The sequence below is a fragment of the Myotis brandtii genome, unplaced genomic scaffold, assembly GCF_000412655.1.
Source record: "Myotis brandtii unplaced genomic scaffold, ASM41265v1 scaffold638, whole genome shotgun sequence".
Lineage (NCBI taxonomy): Eukaryota > Metazoa > Chordata > Mammalia > Chiroptera > Vespertilionidae > Myotis > Myotis brandtii.
Genome location: NW_005370445.1, coordinates 139,658 through 161,692, shown reverse-complemented (window position 1 = coordinate 161,692; position 22,035 = coordinate 139,658). Strand labels below are relative to the sequence as shown.

Sequence of the window (22,035 nt, the reverse complement as noted above, 5' to 3'; positions counted from 1 at the left end):
AAAGAAAACTCTTTCCTAAGCACAAACAGTTCAATGTCTGGGATTTCTGTGTGAACAGTCAAGAAAAGGGTAAATTGGGAAAACAGACGACTCACTTCCAAGAGCTTCAGCTCCTGCACACAGCTGTGCAGCAGCTCTAGGGCGCGCTGAGCCACCTCCCACGGCCTCTGCAGGAAGAGGAGCAGGGTGCACTGGCGAGCAAACAGGTAACTGCGCAGATCTAATAGGGTAGCTTCTTGCCTCTGTATCAATTCACGCTTCTCCATATCTATGGGCTTTCGAAGGGTCAATCCATTCCAGCTCTTCACCGGCTGGCAGAAAAAAGTCAGCCAGTTGGCACCATCTAAACAAACACACATCATGAAAGGCTGACGACAGGTCCCTTCACCTCACTGAGATGCTGGAGGGACTGTGGGACCTCAGGGACCGGCGGGCAGCTCACCACCCAGTGACTCCCTGAGCACCGGCCCGCCCCTTCCGGTTGGCATGGAACCAGTCTTGGGATGCAGGGATGGGGTCCTTACAAGCACTGTACTCAGGACTTGTCACTTGACAGTGAGCACAGGGTAACATGAACTAGGCACAGGCTCCGTCGTTCCATGCCACAAGGTGGTGACAGGTGGGGAAGCAGTCAGACTGGGCTGAGGGGTGAGGGAGCCGCGGGCTCTGTGGTCAGTCAGCTCTGAGGGAAGGCACGAGGCCTGGGCTGGAGCGGGTCTCCTGGGGCCGGAGGGCAACCTGCTCATGGGGCCACACATGTCTTTTTGTCTTCCTTGTCTCCACTCTTTTCCTTACTCAACTGTCTCTAACTCAATGATGCCAACTACCTGAGTCCTGCTCCTAGAGAAAAGGATGGTAAGCAAAGGAAGATGGAGTACAGGAAGTAGAGAGGAAAATTCTTGCTTGTCAAAAATTTCCAACAATGCTCTCAATTTAAACTTATAACCCCAAGACTCAAATATGACCTTAAAATAAACATAAGAAACTATAATAACAAGTCATTCAAACTCTATTAAAAAATCTTAATCTACTTTTCTCACTTCTACGTTCATGTCAGGAAGCGACTCGATAATGGGCATCTGACACTACTGAGTATCTGCAGTGCCAATTGCAACCCAAAGCATCCTTTGCTGACTTACACTTATACTCTGAGCTGTTAGAGTGCACCCTAAGTGTGGTGCCTAGTCAGACCCTTGGAGTCCCAACACCAGCAAGTCCCTCTGCCGGTTCTGGTCCTTACCACCAGGATTCTCCTGGCTCATGCCCATCTTCCCTTCGGGCTTTGTGCGAAGGCCACCTGCTCAGAGAGCCTTCCTGGACTGTTCAGCCTAAAACTGAACAGCACTCACCGCCACCTTCTCCCCTCCCTGTGTCCTTTTTGCAGCCTGCACTTATTCCTGCCTGTCTGCAAGTTAAATATTTCTCTTTCTGTGCCTCATTTCATTCTGATCCCTGCAGCATTGGAAATAGTGCCTGGTACTGGGTGGATACTCAGCAAGTATCTATGAAACGAAGGAACAAAAATGAACAATCATATCAGTCAGCTGCAGAACTTGGACCAGATTTACTTTTGGATTTTAAATGGCCCCAGGTTTATTTTAAAACTGAGAGAACAAAGAAATTATATAAAATATAATGTAAGAAATAGGTAAGATATTTAAAAGATATACATCTATAATATATCTAAAATATAAGAAATGCAATTTTATCTCTTCTAAATTTTTTTGTTTAATTAGTAAATACTTTGCTTTGGTTGTATGTTTACATTGTGTCTTGGCAAAATAAGAGATCCAAAGCTGAACTTAATAAAAACTGGCTGGGAGTGGGAGTCACGTGACACTGCATCATCCTTTCCAGAGCCACGGTGGTCATGGCTCTAGTGGCTGCCCTGGGGCCGCTCATCCCAAGGGTTTTCTAGCAGACACTATGGGTCTCCGAAATCACTCCTTTCGTTGGGCTTCGTAACAAGAGTTCTCTCTGAAAAAAACAAACAAAAAACCCCCACCACCCAACAAAGATTGTTCTCTCTGAAAAAAACAAACAAAAGAAAAGCCACCACCCAACAAAAATGTCTATTACAGCCCAGCTTGTGGTGGCAAGAGCAGAAAACACCCTAATGGCCAGCACCAAGGGACGGCTGGATAAACTAACGAATCCACACTACGAAGCATCACGCAGCTATGAATGCAAATAACTTAGAATTTCAGCTGTTACCCTGGAGAAATGCCTGCGATGGGCTGTTAATAAGAACAAGCTATAGACAAATATCTACAGATTTAATGCTATTTCCATCAAAATAAATTATCAACCAAAAAAATTGTGAGGACAATTATAACCTTCATAAATGGTTTGACAGTGCTACTTTTGTGCTTTTAAAAGAATTTAAGAAATTATCTGAAAGTTTAGAGGAAAAATGAACACCCATCACAATGGTGTCATATAAAACTCATTGCAATGAGCATTCAAATATCACAAAGATGACCTCTCAACAGAAGCAAAGATCCCACCTTTATGCTAGCAAGGAGGCACAGAATCAGAAGTGTCACTAGCCAGCTGTCAGTTGTAAAAACGACACTTTACACCTGAAAAACAACTTCGTAAATGCTTTTGTTACTTAGGAGTCGTCTAAAAGTGAAAGTGACTAATTCTTAATTCTCATTTCATTCCTACTGAAACCATGAGAATATATCCATATAATTTACAATGACACAGATGCTTTCATCATTTTGTGAATGAATGGCAGCTTCCAGACAACTTAAACTGGGGAAACTGTGCTGAGAAGAGGATCTGCACCTAAAGGGTCACCACTCACCGCCGGCACCGAAGTTGACCACATACTGAGAGAACAGGGCGTCCAGCTCGTCGTACTGCACCAGGGCGTCTTCAAACTGCTGCAGCATCTCAAACACAAAGGCAAGTTCCTCCTGTTCACCCAGAGTTTTAAAAAAGCAAAAGCCTAAATCAGTATTTTGAAACACTATGTAGCTACTAAAGATTCTAACAGAGAGAAGCATGCAGCGTTATGAACAATGCTTGTGCTACGCTAAGTAAAAACCAGTTTAATGACATGTCAATGACATTTATGCAGGCAGAGAGGAGACTGGAATGAAACCAGAGAAGGCCAAGGTGAGTTCTGACTCTCCATGACTAATCAGCAGCACAGGACACCACAGTCAACTCTTGTCCTAGGCATTCCCCTTGCCATCCCAGATACAAGTTTTTCACTGGAATCTTCCACATGGAAGAGCTGGACCTTCTTCTCCATTTATTCATTTAGCCAGCTATTTATTTACATCTATGCAGCCTCATAGTATGAACTTCATTGCATGGGTTATTATTTATCTGGCACAAATGGTTCAGCTTATGTTCTTCTGCTGGACCTCCACCTTTCTTGTGCACTTCCTTACTTGCCGATCTATAGATATTCCAGGTCCCTGCCCCAACCCTGGAATCAACCACTTCTACAAGGAGCTCCAGCACCTTTTAGTGGAAAATGGAGTTTAGAAACCAAGATCTGGCACAAGATGTGCTTATTGCTACTGAGGTGTCATCTTTCCTAGGCCCTGTCAGAAGGCAGAGCAAGTAAGTACATGTACTAACCCTTACAACACACACCTATATGTCTGAATGAACCCAACAATCTACCCATCCATCCACCCACCCACCCACTCACCTACCCATCCACCATACTGTGGGCTCACATTGATACCTCAGATTCCAATCCAACACCACTGGGTTCAAGGACAAGGCCATTTCATAAAAGGCTAAATGTCAAACTCTGAAGCTCCAGGGAGCTGCTGATATAATTACTCAGGATACCATCTCTGGACAGAAACATCTGTTAGCTACTATATTGTCTCTTCGTTTAAAAAACGATGCCAATAAGACTTAACCCAAGAGAGCTGCCTTATTTAGAAGGAAGGGAGGGAGAGAAGAGAGAGAGTGGGAGTGAGGGAACAGGGAGAGAAGGAAATTGTCCAGTTCTACCATTAGTCAAATACCTGAACCATGAAATATTCACAAAAGCTCCAGCCTGGCTCAGTCCTCTTCTCCCTCAAGGTTCTCATGTCATCCTCAAACTTGCCTAGGTTTTTGGTAAAAGACATAAGAAGCAATGTCCTGAGTTTGGTCAGGAAGGCATTCCAGGATTCCTGAGTTCGAGAAGAGTCCTTCAAGGGGTCATTGAGCACAACACACCTGCAGAGACAGGAGCGGACTATCTGGAAAATACTCTCCAAGCACAGCATCACTGCTCCATTCTTCCTTCCAGTGAGTCCCTCCCTCCCCTTCCTTTCTTCCCTCCCTCCCTCCTTCCTTTATTCCTTCTTTACTGGTGAGTCAGTCCCTGCAACAGAGTGACCACCAAGGCTTGGCGGTCCCAGTTACAGTTTGTGAAGGAGATGAAGTCAGCATTCTATAACTTCTGTTTTTAAGGAATACTGCTGCACACAAGAATATCAAGACTCCTTGAAGCCCTTGCTATGCTGACGCCCGTTATTATCAATAATGGGGGCCCACCACGTGGTCTCTCCTTGGGCCAGAGGGCCTCTCCACTGGGGGTTACTGTGTACAGGTTTCACCTGCCAGACCAGGAACACCACCAGGAGGGACCTGGTTCTGTTTTCAGCACCCCCATCACATGCTCAAGTGTCAGGCACACCACATTCACGCAGAGTAAACATTTATCACTACCCGAAGCCAGTAATCTATATCATCCCAGTATCAGCCCAATGAGGTAAAATTAAAGATACTTACCTGTCACTCTGTTTATTACAAAAATCATTTCTTATTTTGTCCACAATAGAAGTTCGAGGAAGGATGTTGGTTTTGTTTTTTTTCTTGGCATCATTTTCAACTACCACTATTAACCAGTCCACAGAGCTATGAGCTTTGAGAACATTCTGCCACTTCGTAAGGTCATCTTTTACTGTTGCTTTATACACTTCAGTATCCTAAAAATAAATACGTCATTGTGAAAGCAAGTTAATCCATCCCTTTCATTTATATGGCAAAACGTGTCTAATAACAGGGAATACAGCAGCCATGGCACTTTCCAGTCCCGGGATGGGGACACTCCAGGAGACACCCAGTACCGAGCCACTCCTGCAGGTCTCTGGGTAGGCTCAGTACCTATCCTCTGAGTTATCCCCAAACACTTGGGACCCTGAGGGAAGATCTTCCAATGTCACAGAGGAATAGACTGTGAGTCAGACAGTTCAGGAAGTTCCCACAGTGACACAGTCAGTTGGGACTTCAAAACCCAGGCCTGCATGGCCAAAGGCCCTGTGCCCAAGCACTGCAGGAATCCCATCCACACTTGTGCCTGGATGGGGGAGGCAGGAGGTTCCTCCCGCTGCAGGCTGCCTGCCATCACTGTAGGCCCTTTAGAAAATGCAATTTAAGGGGGGAAAACACACCTCATTCATAATGACCACAAAAATCATATCCAACAATAAAAATACAAGACTTTCGTGAAAAAACATTGTAACACATTATTAAAGGATAGAAAAAAGGTAGAAAGAAGGAAGAAACAAACCATGTTCCCAGACAAAAAGATTCATAATTACTAATTCCTCTCAAATTAATCTATAACTTATTCAAGGCAATCACAATCAAACCCTCTCCAGTCTTTCCTTTTTTCTTTTCAGTGACCTGCTGTTCCAGTGACCTGTTGCTTTGTAACAAACCATACAATATATAATGGTCCAGAACATGTATTCTGCTCAACAACCCACAACCTAGAGCAGTGATGGCGAACCTTTTGAGCTCACGTGTCAGCATTTTGAAAAACCCTAACTTAACTCTGGTGTCACATATAGAAATTTTTTGATATTTGCAACCACAGTAAAACAAAGACTTATATTTTTGATATTTATTTTATATATTTAAATGCCATTTAACAAAGAAAAATCAACCAAAAAAATGAGTTCGCGTGTCACCTCTGACATGCGTGTCATAGGTTCGTCATCACTGACCTAGAGACTTGGTGGATAGCTCATCTGCGCCCCCTGGTGTCAGCTGTGGGGTTTGAAGGCTGGAACTTGTAGGCCAGGACCTGGTGAGACCAGGGCTGCACCTCCAGATGCCTTCCCATGGAGGCACTTGACTACCTCACAGAATGATGGCTGGGCTCTAAGAGAAAGCATCCTAAGAGGACCTGGCAGAAGGTATATACCTTTTATGACTTGAAAAAATCAACAGCCTTTGTATACACAAAAAACTAAAATATATAATGAGAGAGAAAACCCCATTTACAATAGCAACAAAAAAGTAAAATACTTAGAAATAAAGTTAACAAAAAACGTTTAAAATCTATTTAGAAGAAAAATAGAAAACACTCTGAAAGGCACAGAAGTAGACCTGCACACATGGAAAGACATCCGTTGTTCCGGGTTAGAACAGCTCAATATCATCAAGATGTTAGATCTGCATGTGGTTATTTATAAACTTCATATGATCCCAATGAAAATACCAAGAAGCTTTGGTCTGGAGCTAAGGAACTTGATACTAATGTTCACGTGGAAAATCAAACAGGCAAGAGCAACCAGGAACACACGTTGTTAAGGACGAACCTCAAGGGGGACTAGCCCAAGCGGATAGGAACGACATGTTCCGTCAGTCTAGGAAAGTGCAAACTGCAAATTGCTGAACTCTTCTTAGAAGATGTGTTTCTAACTATAGTGTAGTGTTCATAGCAACCGTGAAACTATGTTATGCATATTGTAGGACTGAGCCCAGAGCCGATGTGTTCATGGTGTCGAGAACCAAGGTGAATATAAACATGAAATGGGTAAGGCCAGAAAGAGCCCTGCAGGGTCAGGCTAAAATCTGAGGCATCAGTAGCAACCGTAGGCTCTACAGAAATGTCCTTTCTTAGCAATGTCTAAAAAAGGGCATAAAGCAGGGGCACTCCACAGTGGCAAAGGAAGAAATGGCTGATTCCAGTACAACGGTAGCAAAAGTACAAGAACCTAAAATATCTTATTGTCCCAGAAAGTTAGAAAATGCTCAGAAGGACATAGGAGCCATTTGAAGTGATCCTGGCTGGCCAAATCTGGGACCATTTGAACCTCAAATAAGTAAGGCTAACTGGCTATAAAGCATTAAATTACACAAAACCCATGCAGACTCTCTCCTGGAGTAGAGCACTGGCTGATAAATTTGGGGGAGTGGTGTTTGCAACCCTTGGTAAAGGCTGGCTCAGGAAGAGTCACCAGTGGGGATGGCATCTCGGTGCAAACACTGGATAAGGAGAAGGGTACTCCCAGGGCCATACGGTGCTCCCAGGAATGGCTTTTTAGTTGCAAGGGGAAAACAAGTAGAGCATGAAGAAACCAGACAACTCCTTGACCACCAATCAAACCTGACATTACCACTGAGGGGCTGGAGAGAGACGTTACCAGGCCTGGGGCAGCCATCTCCAGGCCTCTCACAAGGCTGGCCCTTGGCTAGCACCTGGGAATGTGGACTTCGGGAGGGTTCCCACCACATGTGAGAGGGCTTCCCTGGGCCTAAACCGTTTCTGTAGACACTATGGCTGTGCTGGAACCTACTCTCTCTGCGAGGCCAGAGTTTTCATACATGCCAGGCAGAGGTGCCACATGACCAGCCCCAATAAAAACCCTGGGTGCTGAGTCTCTGATGAGCTAACAGATGACATCTCACACGTGTTGCTGGACAAAAGCAAAAGGTGTATGGGGTTAAGCCCACAAAAACCAGGCATGAGCTTTGAGTTATTTCTCATTAAAATTACAAAAACTGCTTCTGCACCCTCAGATTCAGGTTGAAATGTCATAATATGCAATGACTTATGTGTTTTGTTTATTGCTAAATGTTTGCTTTATTAGACAAAAAGAAATGACCCACAAAATTTTCTATTAGTTCATGAGAGGAGAATTCTGTCAAGAATAAGAAGTTTCTCTCTGGATTCATAAATATACAACTGCCAAGTACAAGTGAACGCCAACAGCAGCAGGGCTCACTCACTGGGTGGGCAGCCCCGGAAGCCCTTTGTCAGGCCCTAGTCATGAGGAAGCTCACAGTGCCCAGGCCCTCAGAAAGTACACACACCAGCACGGGAAAACAAGGATTATCTGCTATGGTGGTGAACAGAGAAGGTTATGAAAACCAAGCTAAAAGTAAATATTAAAAATACCTAGTGGCCACTGGGGCACAGAGAGATGCCTCACAGAATTTGGGACACAGGAAGGAAGACTGCAATGGGTGATTACCATGAGGGCAACACACTGGACCAGAGCAGAAAGATGCAACAAAGCCATACATCTGGCTGATGAATGGAGAAAAGAGAACACCAACATAAAGGGTGCACCAGAAAGTACATATGAAAAATTGTAACTGTCTGAAAAAAAACACCTAGACCCGTGGATTCTTAACCACATTCCAAGACATCCCCCACCCCCAAGTGAATACTTACACAGCACTCTGTCCAATAAATATGAAGGAAGGGGAACGTAAGCAGAGCTTTGTTTCCTTCTTTGGGCAGCAACTCCTCTTTGAACTGCACAAAGTTGGATTCTAGGTGAATCATCTTGGGAGCCCGGCCATAGGATCTATAAACAATTTGTAAAGTCACTGAGAAAAACAATTGAAGTATGTTCAGCAGAAAGAGGAAAATGCAACAAGAATTTAATTATTTATTTTTCTTTTTTTTTAATTGATTTTTTAGAGAGAGACAGATGAAGAGGAAAAAAATTCTGTTCCACTTATTCACGCACTCATTGAATGACTCTTGTATGTGACCTGACCGGGAATTGAACATGGAATCTTGACATATCAGAACAATTCTCTAACTAACTGAGCTACCTGGCCAGGGCAAAAATTTAATCATTTCTATGAGTTCAGAAGTACATACAGACTATTAACCCAATAGGAGTCTTCCAAAATAATTCTAGAAATTATTTTAAACACAATTCACAGCTATACATCAAAGCTCTCTGTCCATAAAACCTATTTTACTCAATGAACTTGCAGGCACAAGAATATGCTATCTAACCAGGGCTATTTGCAACAATACAGACTTCTGAGAAAAACGGACCTGACTACTTCATCTGTAAGTCACTATATAAAAGAAAAGTTTCCCAAATGTCAAAAGTGCAGTCTGAAACTATGAAAGCTAATACTATTGTCACCTGTGTTATCCAGAAAAGAGAACCGTGTGGTGAAAGAGAACCGGTTTTGTTTGCAGAGCACAAATAAAACCATGGTAACCACCCTCCTCCCTTTTCTCAGCACAAGAGGAAAGAACACGGAAACCCCATCGCGTACAAATATCTAACCTAAGGTTATCAGAAGATATGGGTGCTATTTTGTTATATTTCTAAAAATAAATTATGCCACATGTCTCTTTATTCCAAACCTTATTTTCCACCTCTTGAGGCTGTGTCTCCAATCTGAAGAGCATCCCTCTTTCGAGCTGACACCAAGCGTGTTGAGTGTGACCATGCTCACACCTGAACTTGTCTACATCCTATTTGCAGGCTATTTTTTTCTGTCTTTTGTAAGATGAATCAAGTTCTCTTTTTCCATCTTAACCATCTATTCCTATTCTGCTGCTGCTTACATTTTTATTTTTAACTAGCAGCCCAGTGCACGAATTCGTGCACATTGAAAGGAAATTAATTAGAAGAAATATTTTAATATAGCTATTTGCCCTTTCTCTATAATAGAAGTGTCAACCAAGTTCACCATCAACAATGACAAATTGAAACACATGTGTGCAATTGGCACCAGCGAGAGCTTTATATATAATAGATAAACTTGCTTAATTAGACCTGCTTTCTGATTTAGCTAAACTTTTTCCAGCACAGTAAAGCACAGCAACACAGCAGTAAATAGCAACATGAAGCACATTAATGTTGTGGATCACGCAGGGAAAACAAAGGGTAAAATATTTAACTGCAGCAGTGTTTGACTATATTCTGCACAGTGAGAAAACCTGAAGTCATTTTCAAGGTCCACCATTTCTTACTTCTTTTCAGTCCGGTCAAGTTTCTAAGCTTTCTAAATCCCCATTTTCTGGCTAATGAAAAGAAAATAGGATTCCACCAAATCTCCTACCTACCTACTCCAGGACTTCTGTGAGGATCAAATGAGATGAGGCATGGGAAAATGCTTCACAGACATTTGATTAAAGTGTAAAATTTTCCACCTGGCTATAAAGCAAGTCGTGTTCCTGGGCTGAAGAAACTGCAAGGAGGCTAGTCGCTAGAGAGAGCAAGCAGGGCATTGCTATGTGACATCATTACCTGGTGCCCACAGCCACCGTTCCCGGGCTGGGCTGGGCTGGGCTGTGGGCGGCATTTTGCGCCATGGGGTCTTGGCAGCTTCGGCTGCGATTTGGTAGGCTGTTGCTCTGGGTGGTGGCGGGGCTTTGTCTGCCCCCTGGTGGTCAGTGCACATCATAGCAACCAGTCAGATGGTCAGACACTTAGCATGTTAGCCTTTTATATATATAGATATGCATAAACTTATATTTTCTTTCAAAGACTTAAGTCAACATGTATCTTCCTTGAATGAGACAAGAAAGACAGCACACCTCTCTTTTTTCCACATATCTGAAACTTTAGATTTTTTTTCATTTTTAAAATAATTGATACCTTAACTTTAGGAAAATACTTTATGACTTGTTTGCTGGCATCTGCTTCCTTCACCTTGTAAATTTTGAGTTCATATTTCTTCTTGAGACATCCTTTAATTATTTCAGACAGAGTGGTAAAGTTTCTGATCACATATGTCTAAAATTGTTATTATTTATTGAACTGTTTTCCAATTATTTCCATGTCCTGGTAAGCAGTGAGTAGAATATTTGAATGGCACTCTGGAGTAACACACATGGCTGTGTGCAGCTAGATGTGACAGGGCCCCTAGCCGTCCTGGGCCCCAGCTGGGCTCCAAGGCTAAAAGGAACAAAATCTCTTAGCACCCTGTCTCGTCTAGGCGCGCGCGAGCACACACACACACACAAGTGCAGGTACCTACCCCATCCTCTCTGCCTCACCTACATAGTAGTCTCCTACAGCTGCTCTGATGCAGTTTTCCCTCTTACACAAGTGCTAGGTTCAAAGGTATTTACCCTCAGTACTTTGAGAAGACTGTTCTTAAATGTCCTATTTTATGCTGCATTTCAAATGTTGAGAGACTGCAAATTTGGTTTCCTTTTTCTCCGTTTTCTTCACATAGCTTTCTGTTTGCTTTGTTTTACTTTTATTCTGCTCGCCTTTCAGCAGGCTCTGATCACTTCTGGGAAAATCTTGATGTTAGTTCTTCAAATATTGCCTGTTTTCCATTCTCTGTTCTCTCCTCTGAAGCACCTATTAGCTGTCTGTCCATCCTCCTGCTCTTCCTCCCCCTCCCTATGACTCTACCACAAGTGTTGGTTGCCCATATGCCGTGTGCCCCTTATTACTAAGTGTAGGAGCATGGTTCACTAATGAGCCAAGTAATAACACTGTGCTTGCAGTAGCTTTAGAATGTAACTTTTCTTTTTCTTGGCATTTTTATTTTCTTAAGCTCCCAGTGTCACCATTTGTAAATCTTCCAAAGCTCTCCAACAGAACTGTAAACCCTCTGAGTGCTACCCACACAGTCAGGCATCAGGGATTCTATCGGTTCCTTTTCCCTGGTGACATCTCCCAGGAGCACAGTCTTACTGCTCCAATCAGGTCCTAAATTTGATGAAGCACCTCCTCCCAAGGTTTTCTAAAACAGGGAGTGTGGTAGCCTTATCCCTTGGGCCACCCAGTTTCTCCTGGATGAATTCTCTCCTCTCTTGCCTGGGGAGCATGGATGTGGCACAGAGTTCTTGGTTCTCAGCTGTACCCCGTTCAGATTTAGACACGCTCATTTTAGAATGGCACTTCTCCCAACGTTTTGCAGTGCCTCATATCCAAGGGTCTGGAGCTTCATGTCCATAGAAAGACTCCCCCCCACTTTCTCATCCTTAAGGAAGAGCATGGGAAGGAGCTCAGAGTGGACAGAGGTGTTAATGAGAGTGCAGATAAAGGCCTATCTTCTGCCTTAATGTGGAGTCTGAGTGAGTGCCCGTCTCCTCTCCAAAGAGCCTATGCTTTTAAGATATTCTGATGAACCCTGAAGAATCAGAAATCATTCCTGTAAAGGCAGGCCTCTAACTCAAAAGAACTGTCTTATTTCTTCCATCCTATGACTCATTAAGAAAATCCATCTATTTCTTAAGGAGGAAGGCCCACAGTTGTGATGTGACTCAGTTTCTCCACAGTGCACTGTAGGACTCAGGCTTTAACTTTTACTACCTCACTTGTTCACATAGATGTCTAAAAGTGAAAGAGGGAGATACAGCCGAAAAACAAACACATCATACCTTCTCCATTCCATCGGTTCTCTCGGCAGCTGCTGTGAAAGTGTTGGGTAAATAGAGGTAAATAAATTCTGATCTCCAGCACCTACAACAGGAATAAAGAGAAATCCAGTTAGGACATTTTTAGGTAAATATAGGCAAAATGGGCTCTAAAATGTATTAAGTTAGTAATTTTAGACTATTTCATATTTAGTAAAATGACGTTACAAAATGAGATGTCTCACGTCTTTAAATAACTGGTCTCTAGAAAACCTGGAACCTGACATATGTGATCTAACTTAACCCTCATGACACCTCCAAGAGTAGGTATGACTTTTTCCTCGAGGAGAGTAAGGGCACAAAAAGTTGAGTAACTTGGCCAAAGCCACAGAGCTCAGGAAAGATGGGGCCCCTCAACTCTACCCAGTTTCACTCCTGAGTCTGCCCTGCAGCCACTGCTTTCTTCAACTTCAAGAGAACAAACAGCCAGAACATTCCAGGCAGCAAAGTAAACCTGAAGAGGTGCACATGAACTTCGTCATCAAAATAAATTCAGTCTGCATCAAAATAGCACCGGGTGCAAAACCATACAAACACCCACCATGCAGCCTCTCACTTAGACCCCACAGGAACTCCTAGGAGGCAAGGCCAAACCTGGAGCCCGCTCGACAGAAGGAAGAGGAGGTGTGAGAGGCGTTCAGAGCACACCCTAGACTGGCAGACACTGGTCATGAAACACACACACACCCTGACTTTAACTGCATACACACTCAGCTTTCCACTCAGCTCTTTCACAGTAGTTTTAACAGAATGGAAAAAGCCCACTTAGCTCTCATAAAGGATAGTATAACCACACTGTTATACATAAGCTAGAAAAGAAAAGAACCTTTTTAATATAGATTACTCAAAGTCTTATACTCAAGAGGATCCTCTGACTTTAAGCAAAACCACTTTCCAAATTGCTTTAATATTGATCTTAAAGAAAACATGGGGAATTGATGGGGGCCATTAAAACATTTGCTTGTTTTGCTATCGTGAACCTAAAAAAACAAAAACAAAAAAAACCCTCCCCAAACCGTGTAACAATGTCGAGTCACTGCTGAGAGTAATGACATTGTGGGCAGCTGAGTTGTAAGTATCAGAAGGCGGTGAGACAAGGTGAGGGAACCGATGCTGCCAGCCTGAACACCTGAATCCCCGTCTCAGCTTCACATCTGCTAGCTCAGTGATTCCCAAAGTGGGCGCTACCGCCCCCTGGTGGGCGCTGCAGCAATCCAGGGGGGCGGTGATGGCCACAGGTGCATTTGGGGGCATATATCTTTCTGTTTAATTGCTATTAAAATTTTTAAAAAATTAATTTCCAGGGGGCGCTGAGTAATATTTTTTCTGGAAAGGGGGCGGTAGGCCAAATAAGTTTGGGAACCACTGTGCTAGCTGAACAGCCTGGGAAGACCATTTACCCCCTCCTGTGCCTCAGGGGACCATCTGTGAAATGGGAAAGTAAGACTACCTCCCCAACAGGCTGTGGTGAGGAGTAAATGATTCAACACCAAAAAATAACCCTGAACAAGGCCGGAAGCAAATACTTCATAAGGGTATTATTAGTACATTTTTGTTAAAATAAAAAAACAACTTTTATGTCTCAACTTATCATTTTTCATCATGTTCATTTCTTTGGTAGTCATCCTAAAAATCATTAAAGTAAGAAAATCTTCAGTTAGATTTCCTATCTCTGATTGCCAACTTTCATTGCCTCTTTAAAAGGTTCCAAGGTTAACATACAAAAATCATCACTCTGCTACACAGAACTTAGGGCAGCTGCATGAAAGCTTCCTCCTCATTCACTTGGTTTTCTATAAAGTTTCACATAAACGCCCAGTTAACATGCACACAGAGTAAAAAAGCGAAATGCTTCCCACACCCCTCCCTGTAAGCTCTTCCCCCAGGAAATCCGTTCACAATAAAACATTCTAAATGAAGACTCTAAAATAACAACTTTTCTTACATTTTATCATGGAATAAATATCAAATCTGTGTCCAAATTTTCATTTTGAAATACTAAAGGTTAATTAGCATATCTGTCAAGGGCAAAGATGTCATCTGACAACTGGGAACTTAACATGTGTCCATTTGACCTCAGTGCCTGTTGTGAACTGTGTGCCCTCCCCCTGCCCCCATTCTTATATTGAAACTGTACTAAGGTCTTGGAAAAGATAATGAAAAGACCATGTGAGACACAGCAAGAAGGTGGCCATCTACAAGCTAAGGAAAGAGGTTGCAGAAACCTACTCTGTGGATACATTGAGCATGGACTTCCAGCCACCAGAACTGTTAGAAAATAAGTCTCTGTTGTTGAAGCCCCCCAGTGTGTGGCATTTTGTTATGACAGCCCTGGCAAACTAATACAGTATCCTAATTTACATTTGAAGGTCAAATTCTTCTAAATCACTGAAGCTCTACATTGAACAAGAATGGAGAAAAGGCACCATGGTTTTCTCCAAATACACAGTTATTATCCTATCCTATATAATAAAAGGGTAATATGTAAATTGACTGAACAGCGGAACAACCAGTCGCTATGTCACTCAGCCAGAAGCTCTGAGCTGGGCTCACGGCCGGTGAGCGCAGGTGGCAGGAGCCTCTCCTGCCTCAGTGGCAGTCAGTCTGTCAGTCAGACATCCCTCGAGGACTCCAGGACTGCGAGAGGGCGCAGGCCGGGCTAAGGGCCCCCACCCCCACCCCCGCAGTGCATGAATCTTGTGCACCGGGCCTCTAGTTAATTATAATACTCTTCGGTCTTTATTATCATAAAAATTAGAGATGCCTTTGAAAATGGGCTATAAAGAGCCAGTGAATGAAACAGAAAGATAGGAAAGGGTTTATGTGTAAAACTCCCCAAAAATGAAATCTCAGTTTATGTGACAGGTAATTAAATTAACAGTATATACTTTGTAGCTTCCCAAAATAGCCCGAGCTTTGAGGGCTGAATTGTAAGAGCAATAACTTCCAGGCTGAGTTTTCATTTTAATCCCATGGACAGAGACAAACCAAGGATTCAGCTATTAGAAAACAGCTACTAAGAGCAAAAATGAGGCTTAAGATTGATGTGCCCGTGCTCAGAGAACCCTGTTCAGAAACTTGCTGTGTTCATTTTTTCTGACTCAAGAGGCCTATTAAAAACAACTAAGATTTCTTTTTCTTTTTATGAGAGGAGGAAGATTTTTCAAACAATTAATAAGAGGAATTCAAAGTACAATTTCATTAAATCTCTCCGTGTGTGTGTACATATGCTACCAGTTCTCATCACTAAGTAGGGGACACATGGAGATCTGAGCATTCAACATACTGTTTATGTATGTTATATATTTCCTCTTGCTAGAATGTAAGCTCTAAGAGGGCTGATATTGTTCACAAATGTAACCCAAGCATCTCCAACAGTGTCTGGCGTATAACAGATGCTGAATGGATATTTGTTGACTGGTGAGTCTAGCCCAGGGGTGGGCAAACTTTTTGACTCGAGGGCCACAATGGGTTCTTAAACTGGACCGGAGGGCCGGAACAAAAGCATGGATGGAGTGTTTGTGTGAACTAATATAAATTCAAAGTAAACATCATTACATAAAAGGGTACGGTCTTTTTTTTTTTTTAGTTTTATTCATTTCAAACGGCCGGATCCGGCCCGCGGGCCGTAGTTTGCCCACGGCTGGGACTCTAGCCTGACTCCTTCATATTTTACACAAGACAACCTAGGGCCCCCAAAGGACAGCAGAAGTGATGACAGGGTTGGGCATCAGAATATGTTCTCAGAATACAAACTTAATTTTAGATTATACTAAAAATTTCTAGTGTGGCTGACTTAGTTCTTAGATTACTAAACTAAAGGAAGTGATTTTTTATTTCATTTAACTCCAGAGGAAATGCTTTCTCACAGGGCTAATTTTAGGGAAAACACCCCTTCCATGTGGGCAGAGGATGCCTGACTCCCCAACTACTTGGGAAAGTTATTATGGTAGAGGGCAATCAGCCACCGTGATGCAGGTCCTCCTTACACTACCAAACACTGAGGGACCTGGTCAAGCACAGTGATGCCCTCAGGTCTTCATACCTTCAGAAAGGCCTCTCACAGCCCTTCCCATTGTTCAGCTTGAAGCTTAGAAACTTTCTAATGGATCCAGATGAATTAAAAGTGTCCATAAACGGTGAGTTACAGATTTTGTAAAAATTACTACCCAAAAGTGTTGTTAGTTCCAAGGTAACTACCTAAAATTTCAGCTCTGAAATCAATGCAATGACTTCCAAATGCTAAACAGATCTGTCAAAAATAAGGAAAATATCCTGATATACATACCTGTTGCTTTATATTCTCTCCTCACTTTGTGAAAAATGTAACAAACAAGGACCTCAAACAATACTGAGGAAGGAATCATCATGTGACAATGGCCAAGAAGTCAAATAAGGACATTTATTTCCCTTGCGGGGGGGGGGGGGGGGACTTTTTTGACAGACTGCAAAAAGGGCTCATCTTTTTCTAAGAGATCATCCCACCTTGTGTCAACTTCTGGAGCCCAATTTCCAGATGCCAAGGAATAAATTCCCATAGTCAGGAGGAGAGTGAGGACACACCTCCAAAGACAGAAGTGATATAAAAGCCCAAGACACTCACTGGGTGCTGGCCAATATGCACCTGGCTGCCAGTGGAGATACTGTGGTATAGGGATAAACAGGGTCCCCCAAAATTTGTGCACATCCTGACACCCAGAATCTGTGAATGGGACTTTGGAAAAAGGGCCTTGTAGATGTACTTAAGTTCAGGATCTCAAATGAAATCATTCCAGATCATCTGGATGGGCTCTAAATGTCCAATAAAAGACAGAAGAGAAAACACAGGGAGAGAGAAGGCCTTGTGAAGACGAGGCAGAGATGAGAGGAATGCAGCTACAAGCCCAGACCGCCAAAGACTTCTGGGAGCTGAAGAGACAGGAAGGATTCTCCCCTAAAACCCTGGGAGGGAGTGCAGCCCTGCTGACCTCTTGATTTTCAACTTCTGGTCCCCAGAACTGTGAGAAAATAAATTTCTGTTCTTTTAAGCCACACAGTTTCTGATCATTTGTTACAGCAAAAACTAATACATATGGTATAAATATAAAAATGGAATGCACATTTTTTCCTAGTGCTATTTCATCTTCTAGACATGTTTTTTGCTATATCTCTTAAGCGTCAAAGTAAACACAGGTAATTCTGAAGAGGTCCAATCACCAATAAACACATAAAAAGAACCTCCCTAATGATCAGGTATGGGCACACCAAAACAACTACGATGACCTTGGGCTGGTCAAAGTATTCTTAGATATGCTATCAAAAGTACAATCCATAAGAGCAAAAAAATTATTAACTAGACTTCATCAAAATGAAAAACATTTGTGCTTCAAAAGACACCACTGAGAAAATATTCGCAAATCATCTATCTAATAAAGGCCATATACCCAGAAAATATAATAAACTCTTACAACTGAATGACAATCTAATTTTTAAATGGGCAAATAATTTGAATAAATAATTCACTAAAGAAGATATATAAATGGCTAATAAGAGCAAGCAAAGATGCTCAATATCACTAATCATTAGGGAAATACATATTAAAACCAAAATCAGATACCACTTCATGCCCACAAGGATAACTATAATAAAAAAGACCGACAAGTATCAGCAAAGATCTGGATAAACTGGGACCCTAACATATTGCTGGTGGGAGTGTTAAGCAGTACAGCCACTTTGGAAAACAATTTGACAGTTTCTTAAAAAGTTAGACATAAGCTTATCATACAAAATAGCAATTCTGCTCCCAAGAATCTTTCCATGGAAAATAAAAACACAAGTCCAAAAAAATAAAAACACAAGTCCACACATACAAATACTCATGTAAGCCAAAAACTGGAAACAAAATGTCCATCAACTGGTGAAAGGATAAACAAAATGTGGTCCACCCATACAGTGGAATACTATTCAGCAATAAAAAGGGAACAGATGATAAATGGTGCAACATGGATGAACCTCAAAAACCAGTGTGAAAGAAGCCAGACATCAAGACTGATTTCATTTCTATGAAATATCTAGAAAACACACGTGTATAGAGACAAAAAACAGACTGGTGGATGCCTATGCCTAGGGGTGGGAGCAGGGATTAACTGCTAAAAAGTACAATGGAATTTCTTGGGGTGATAGAAATGTTCTAAAACTGAATTACGGTGATGGCTGCACAACTCTAAAAATAAACAGTCAAAGAATTGTACGCTTATAATGGATAAATTTTACAGTACAAGGATTAAAGCTCAATAAACCTGTTTTTTAAAAACATACAACTATGACAGTTTTTTTCACATCCACAGACTGGCAAAAAAAATTGTAAATAACTCCGATCCAGTGTAGTAAATATAACTTGGAGTACTGCTTTTTCACAGGGTGATTAGGAAGCAGTTTTCAAAATGTAAACTGCTCTCACCTTCTGACCCAGCAATTCCACTCCTGGATTCCATTCTTTACCATAAAAAACTGTGTTCCTGTTTTACTGATGCACTTTTTTAAGATTTCAAGTTCAGTTTTTAAAGTTACAGATGTATCTCTTTCAAGGCTTCATCCAAATGCCGGGTTGATAGTCCCCCAACCTAAATCTCCACCTCAGAAGCTGAATCAGAAAGTTTCAATTTGGTCGTAAAGTTTCTACTGACTTGCAGGAAAGACAGTGTATCTGAACACAACGCAGGGGCCCATTTCACAGAATAGAGTCCCTCGAATACAAGTTAACTTTATTTCTTTTACTGGATTAACATGTATTTCCTCACTCAAAACTCTAAACAGAGAATTTTCCATTATCAAATAAACTAAGCATATAGCAGTTTACCTAAAAACAAGTCTAGGTGATGAGAATTCAAACTCTCCAAATATTTTCTACAAAGCTGTCTTATCTTGATAAAAACATGTATTTACAGAAAATAATTGTATGCCATCAAAAGCTTCTAACTTACAGAAGCATTATGTGACTTATAGCACCGTTTGTATTTACTGAGCAGTTACTATGCGCCAGCATTGTTCTAGGTGGTGCAGACAGCAATGAACAAAATAGATAAAGGTCCTGCAATTCTGAACCTCATATTCCAGTTTGTAGGCCACCTGGGTTAGGGGTAGAGAAACAATAAACAAAGAAAAAACAAATATTTATGTCAAGGGGTGCTGAGCCAAGAAAACTGAATGAAGTCAAAGGGATGCTACAGGATAAGTGGAGTGAAGGGGTGGCACCTAAGCAGCCGCCAGAGGAAGGAAGGGACCCACTGAGGGTCAGTGGAGCCATGCTGGCACTGCTGGAACACAGCCGCCAAGGTGCAGAGGGTACAGGCTGCCGCCAGGAAGCCAGTGCTGGGGGGCCACGATGGCGGGGAGGGGGCACTGGACATCAGGGAGCGTCTGTCCCTGGAGGGGTTTAAGCAGAGGAATGACATGCTGTGGCTTCTCTTTTAGAGGGCTCACCCTTAACCCCATAGAGAACTAGCTTCAAGGGGCTAAAACAGAAATAGGGAGGTTAGCTGGGAGGCCCCTGGAATAACCCTGGGAAAGATGATGGTGGCAAGGGTTTGGGGGAGCAGCAGTACATATGGAGAAAAGCGGCTAAATTCTAAATAAATGTTAAAGATAAAATGATATTTGCTGATAGACTGAATGTTAGCTGTGAGAGAAAGAGTTAGGGATGGCTCCAAACTCATTAATTTTTAATTTAAAATTCAAATATTCTCTAAAACCAAAATACTGTGAATACATTGAAAATTCACAGTAAGAGCAGTTACTGAAGAAAGATGTGATTAGTAAAGAAGAGGCTACAGAGGCTCTGGGGCTAATACAGTAGGAAGCTATTCAGAAAGAGGTGTCTGTAGTTTAAGGGGTCAGAACATGTGGATTATTTTGAGGTGAAGGCAACTGAGACAAGAGAAACCTGTACCTCTCCCTTAGTTTAAATTAGGGGCCTTGCCCATAATAAGAGTTTCACCAGAAATAAGGTTTTTTTGACCTATCTATAGAGCAGGGCAACTACTAATTACTGGACATCTGCTCTTGTCATCCTGCAATGACCCTCCTCCCCTCTGTAGCCCCAGGTGCCTTACCGCATCCTTAGCTCAGAATCTCCTATATCCCTCATTTCTTGTCTGTCCCTGAACCGCTCCTGTATGTGGATTGGCTGACTCTCTCATGTACATGGGATTCCCATACATAAGTATGTAATTATATTTGTTTATTTTCTCTTGTTAATGTCTCATGTCCATTGATTATTAGACCAGCCGGAAAAACCTAGAAGGGTAGAGGAAAAGGTTTTCCACCCCAAGAGAGTATTTAAGGCCATGCAGTATTTTCCCACAGCCCTGGTCTGTCATCCAGACCTGAAGTTACCAGGTGAGAGCAGAGGGAACAGGACATCTGCAAGTGATCCCTTGTGAGACCACACACACTAAATTGTGCAATTCATATGAAAAGACATTGTCAACTGGCAAAAAAAAACACACATTTGTAGACAAAAAAATTATTCAGTGAGTCACTTGCATTTCCAATAAAAGATGACCAACTCAGCCTTTCCTATCTCACTGAGTAGCCCACATCATCATATCAGTTCCCTTCTAGAAAGACTAGCTTATGTGTTATGTCTTCCATACTTGATTACTTCAGATTCATTAGCACTTTCAAAAAATCAGACCCTTTGAGTTTCATTTGCATAAACCAAATTTTACTTTACTAGAAACTCTTCATAAACATATCTTGTAAATCAGATATGTGAACTGAAGTTCAAGTAGAAAAGGAAGCTTTTCACTTCTAAATTATCCATTCAAATCCACCCTAGAGTCAGGATAATCGTATTCTATATAATAAAAGACTAATATGCAAATTGACTGAACAGTGGAACGACCAGTCCCTATGACATGCACAGACCACCAGGGGCAGACGCTCAACACAGGAGCTGCCCCCTGGTGGTCAGTGTGCTCCCACAGGGGGAGCGCCGCTCAGCCAGAAACCAGGCTCACAGCCTTATGGCAGTCAGACATCCCCCAAGGGCTCCTGGACTGCGAGAGGACGCAGGCCAGGCTGAGGGAACTCCCTCCCCCCGCCCCACCACCACAGTGTACAAATTTCATGCACTGGGCCTCTAGTGTCCTAATAACATGGGTTCCCAAACTATGTACCCGGGTGAGGTGCCTCAGGGTACCAGCAAGCCCCCAGAGGCCCCAGGAGACAGTTGAAATTATGAGGAAGCAGCAATGCTAGGGATGCAGCTACACCCTACTTCAGGTATTGTTTCTATATTAGATCATAGCACATTCCTTTCAATGATGTCATCACAAAACAGGGTGGTGCTGTGATAAAAGTACCACCAAAAAAAAAAAAAAAAATCAAAGAGGGCAGCAGTGTCCAGTCGGACTCCCAGGTTAGAGAGTCCTGCAGTGCCCAAGAGGTGCAACCATCCCACTAGTACGTTGCTGTGATTATCTAAGAATGAAATAAACTTTTCCCCCCAACTACTATGTATTATTATTTTTTTCAAATAGCTGTTAGGACATAATACTTAATAAAATTATTTGGACCTACCTACTTAGTAAATGAAATTATTAAGTACTAGAGGTCCGGTGCACAAAAATTTGTGCACTCGGGGGTAGGGAGTCCCTCAG

At 42.4% G+C, this 22,035-nt stretch overlaps 1 protein-coding gene across 1 annotated transcript in view; it reads right to left on the bottom strand.

The window, feature by feature from the left end:
• Positions 1-22,035, bottom strand: part of TRAPPC10 (trafficking protein particle complex 10) — a gene marked incomplete at its 5' end in the record, with an annotated part of 84,478 nt that overhangs the window by 58,192 nt on the left and 4,251 nt on the right. The window contains 6 exons of the mRNA XM_014528492.1: positions 96-343; positions 2,813-2,924; positions 4,002-4,197; positions 4,756-4,952; positions 8,435-8,570; positions 12,359-12,440. Coding sequence (XP_014383978.1) covers positions 96-343; positions 2,813-2,924; positions 4,002-4,197; positions 4,756-4,952; positions 8,435-8,570; positions 12,359-12,440 — 971 coding nt within the window. The remainder of the gene's footprint in view (positions 1-95; positions 344-2,812; positions 2,925-4,001; positions 4,198-4,755; positions 4,953-8,434; positions 8,571-12,358; positions 12,441-22,035) is intronic.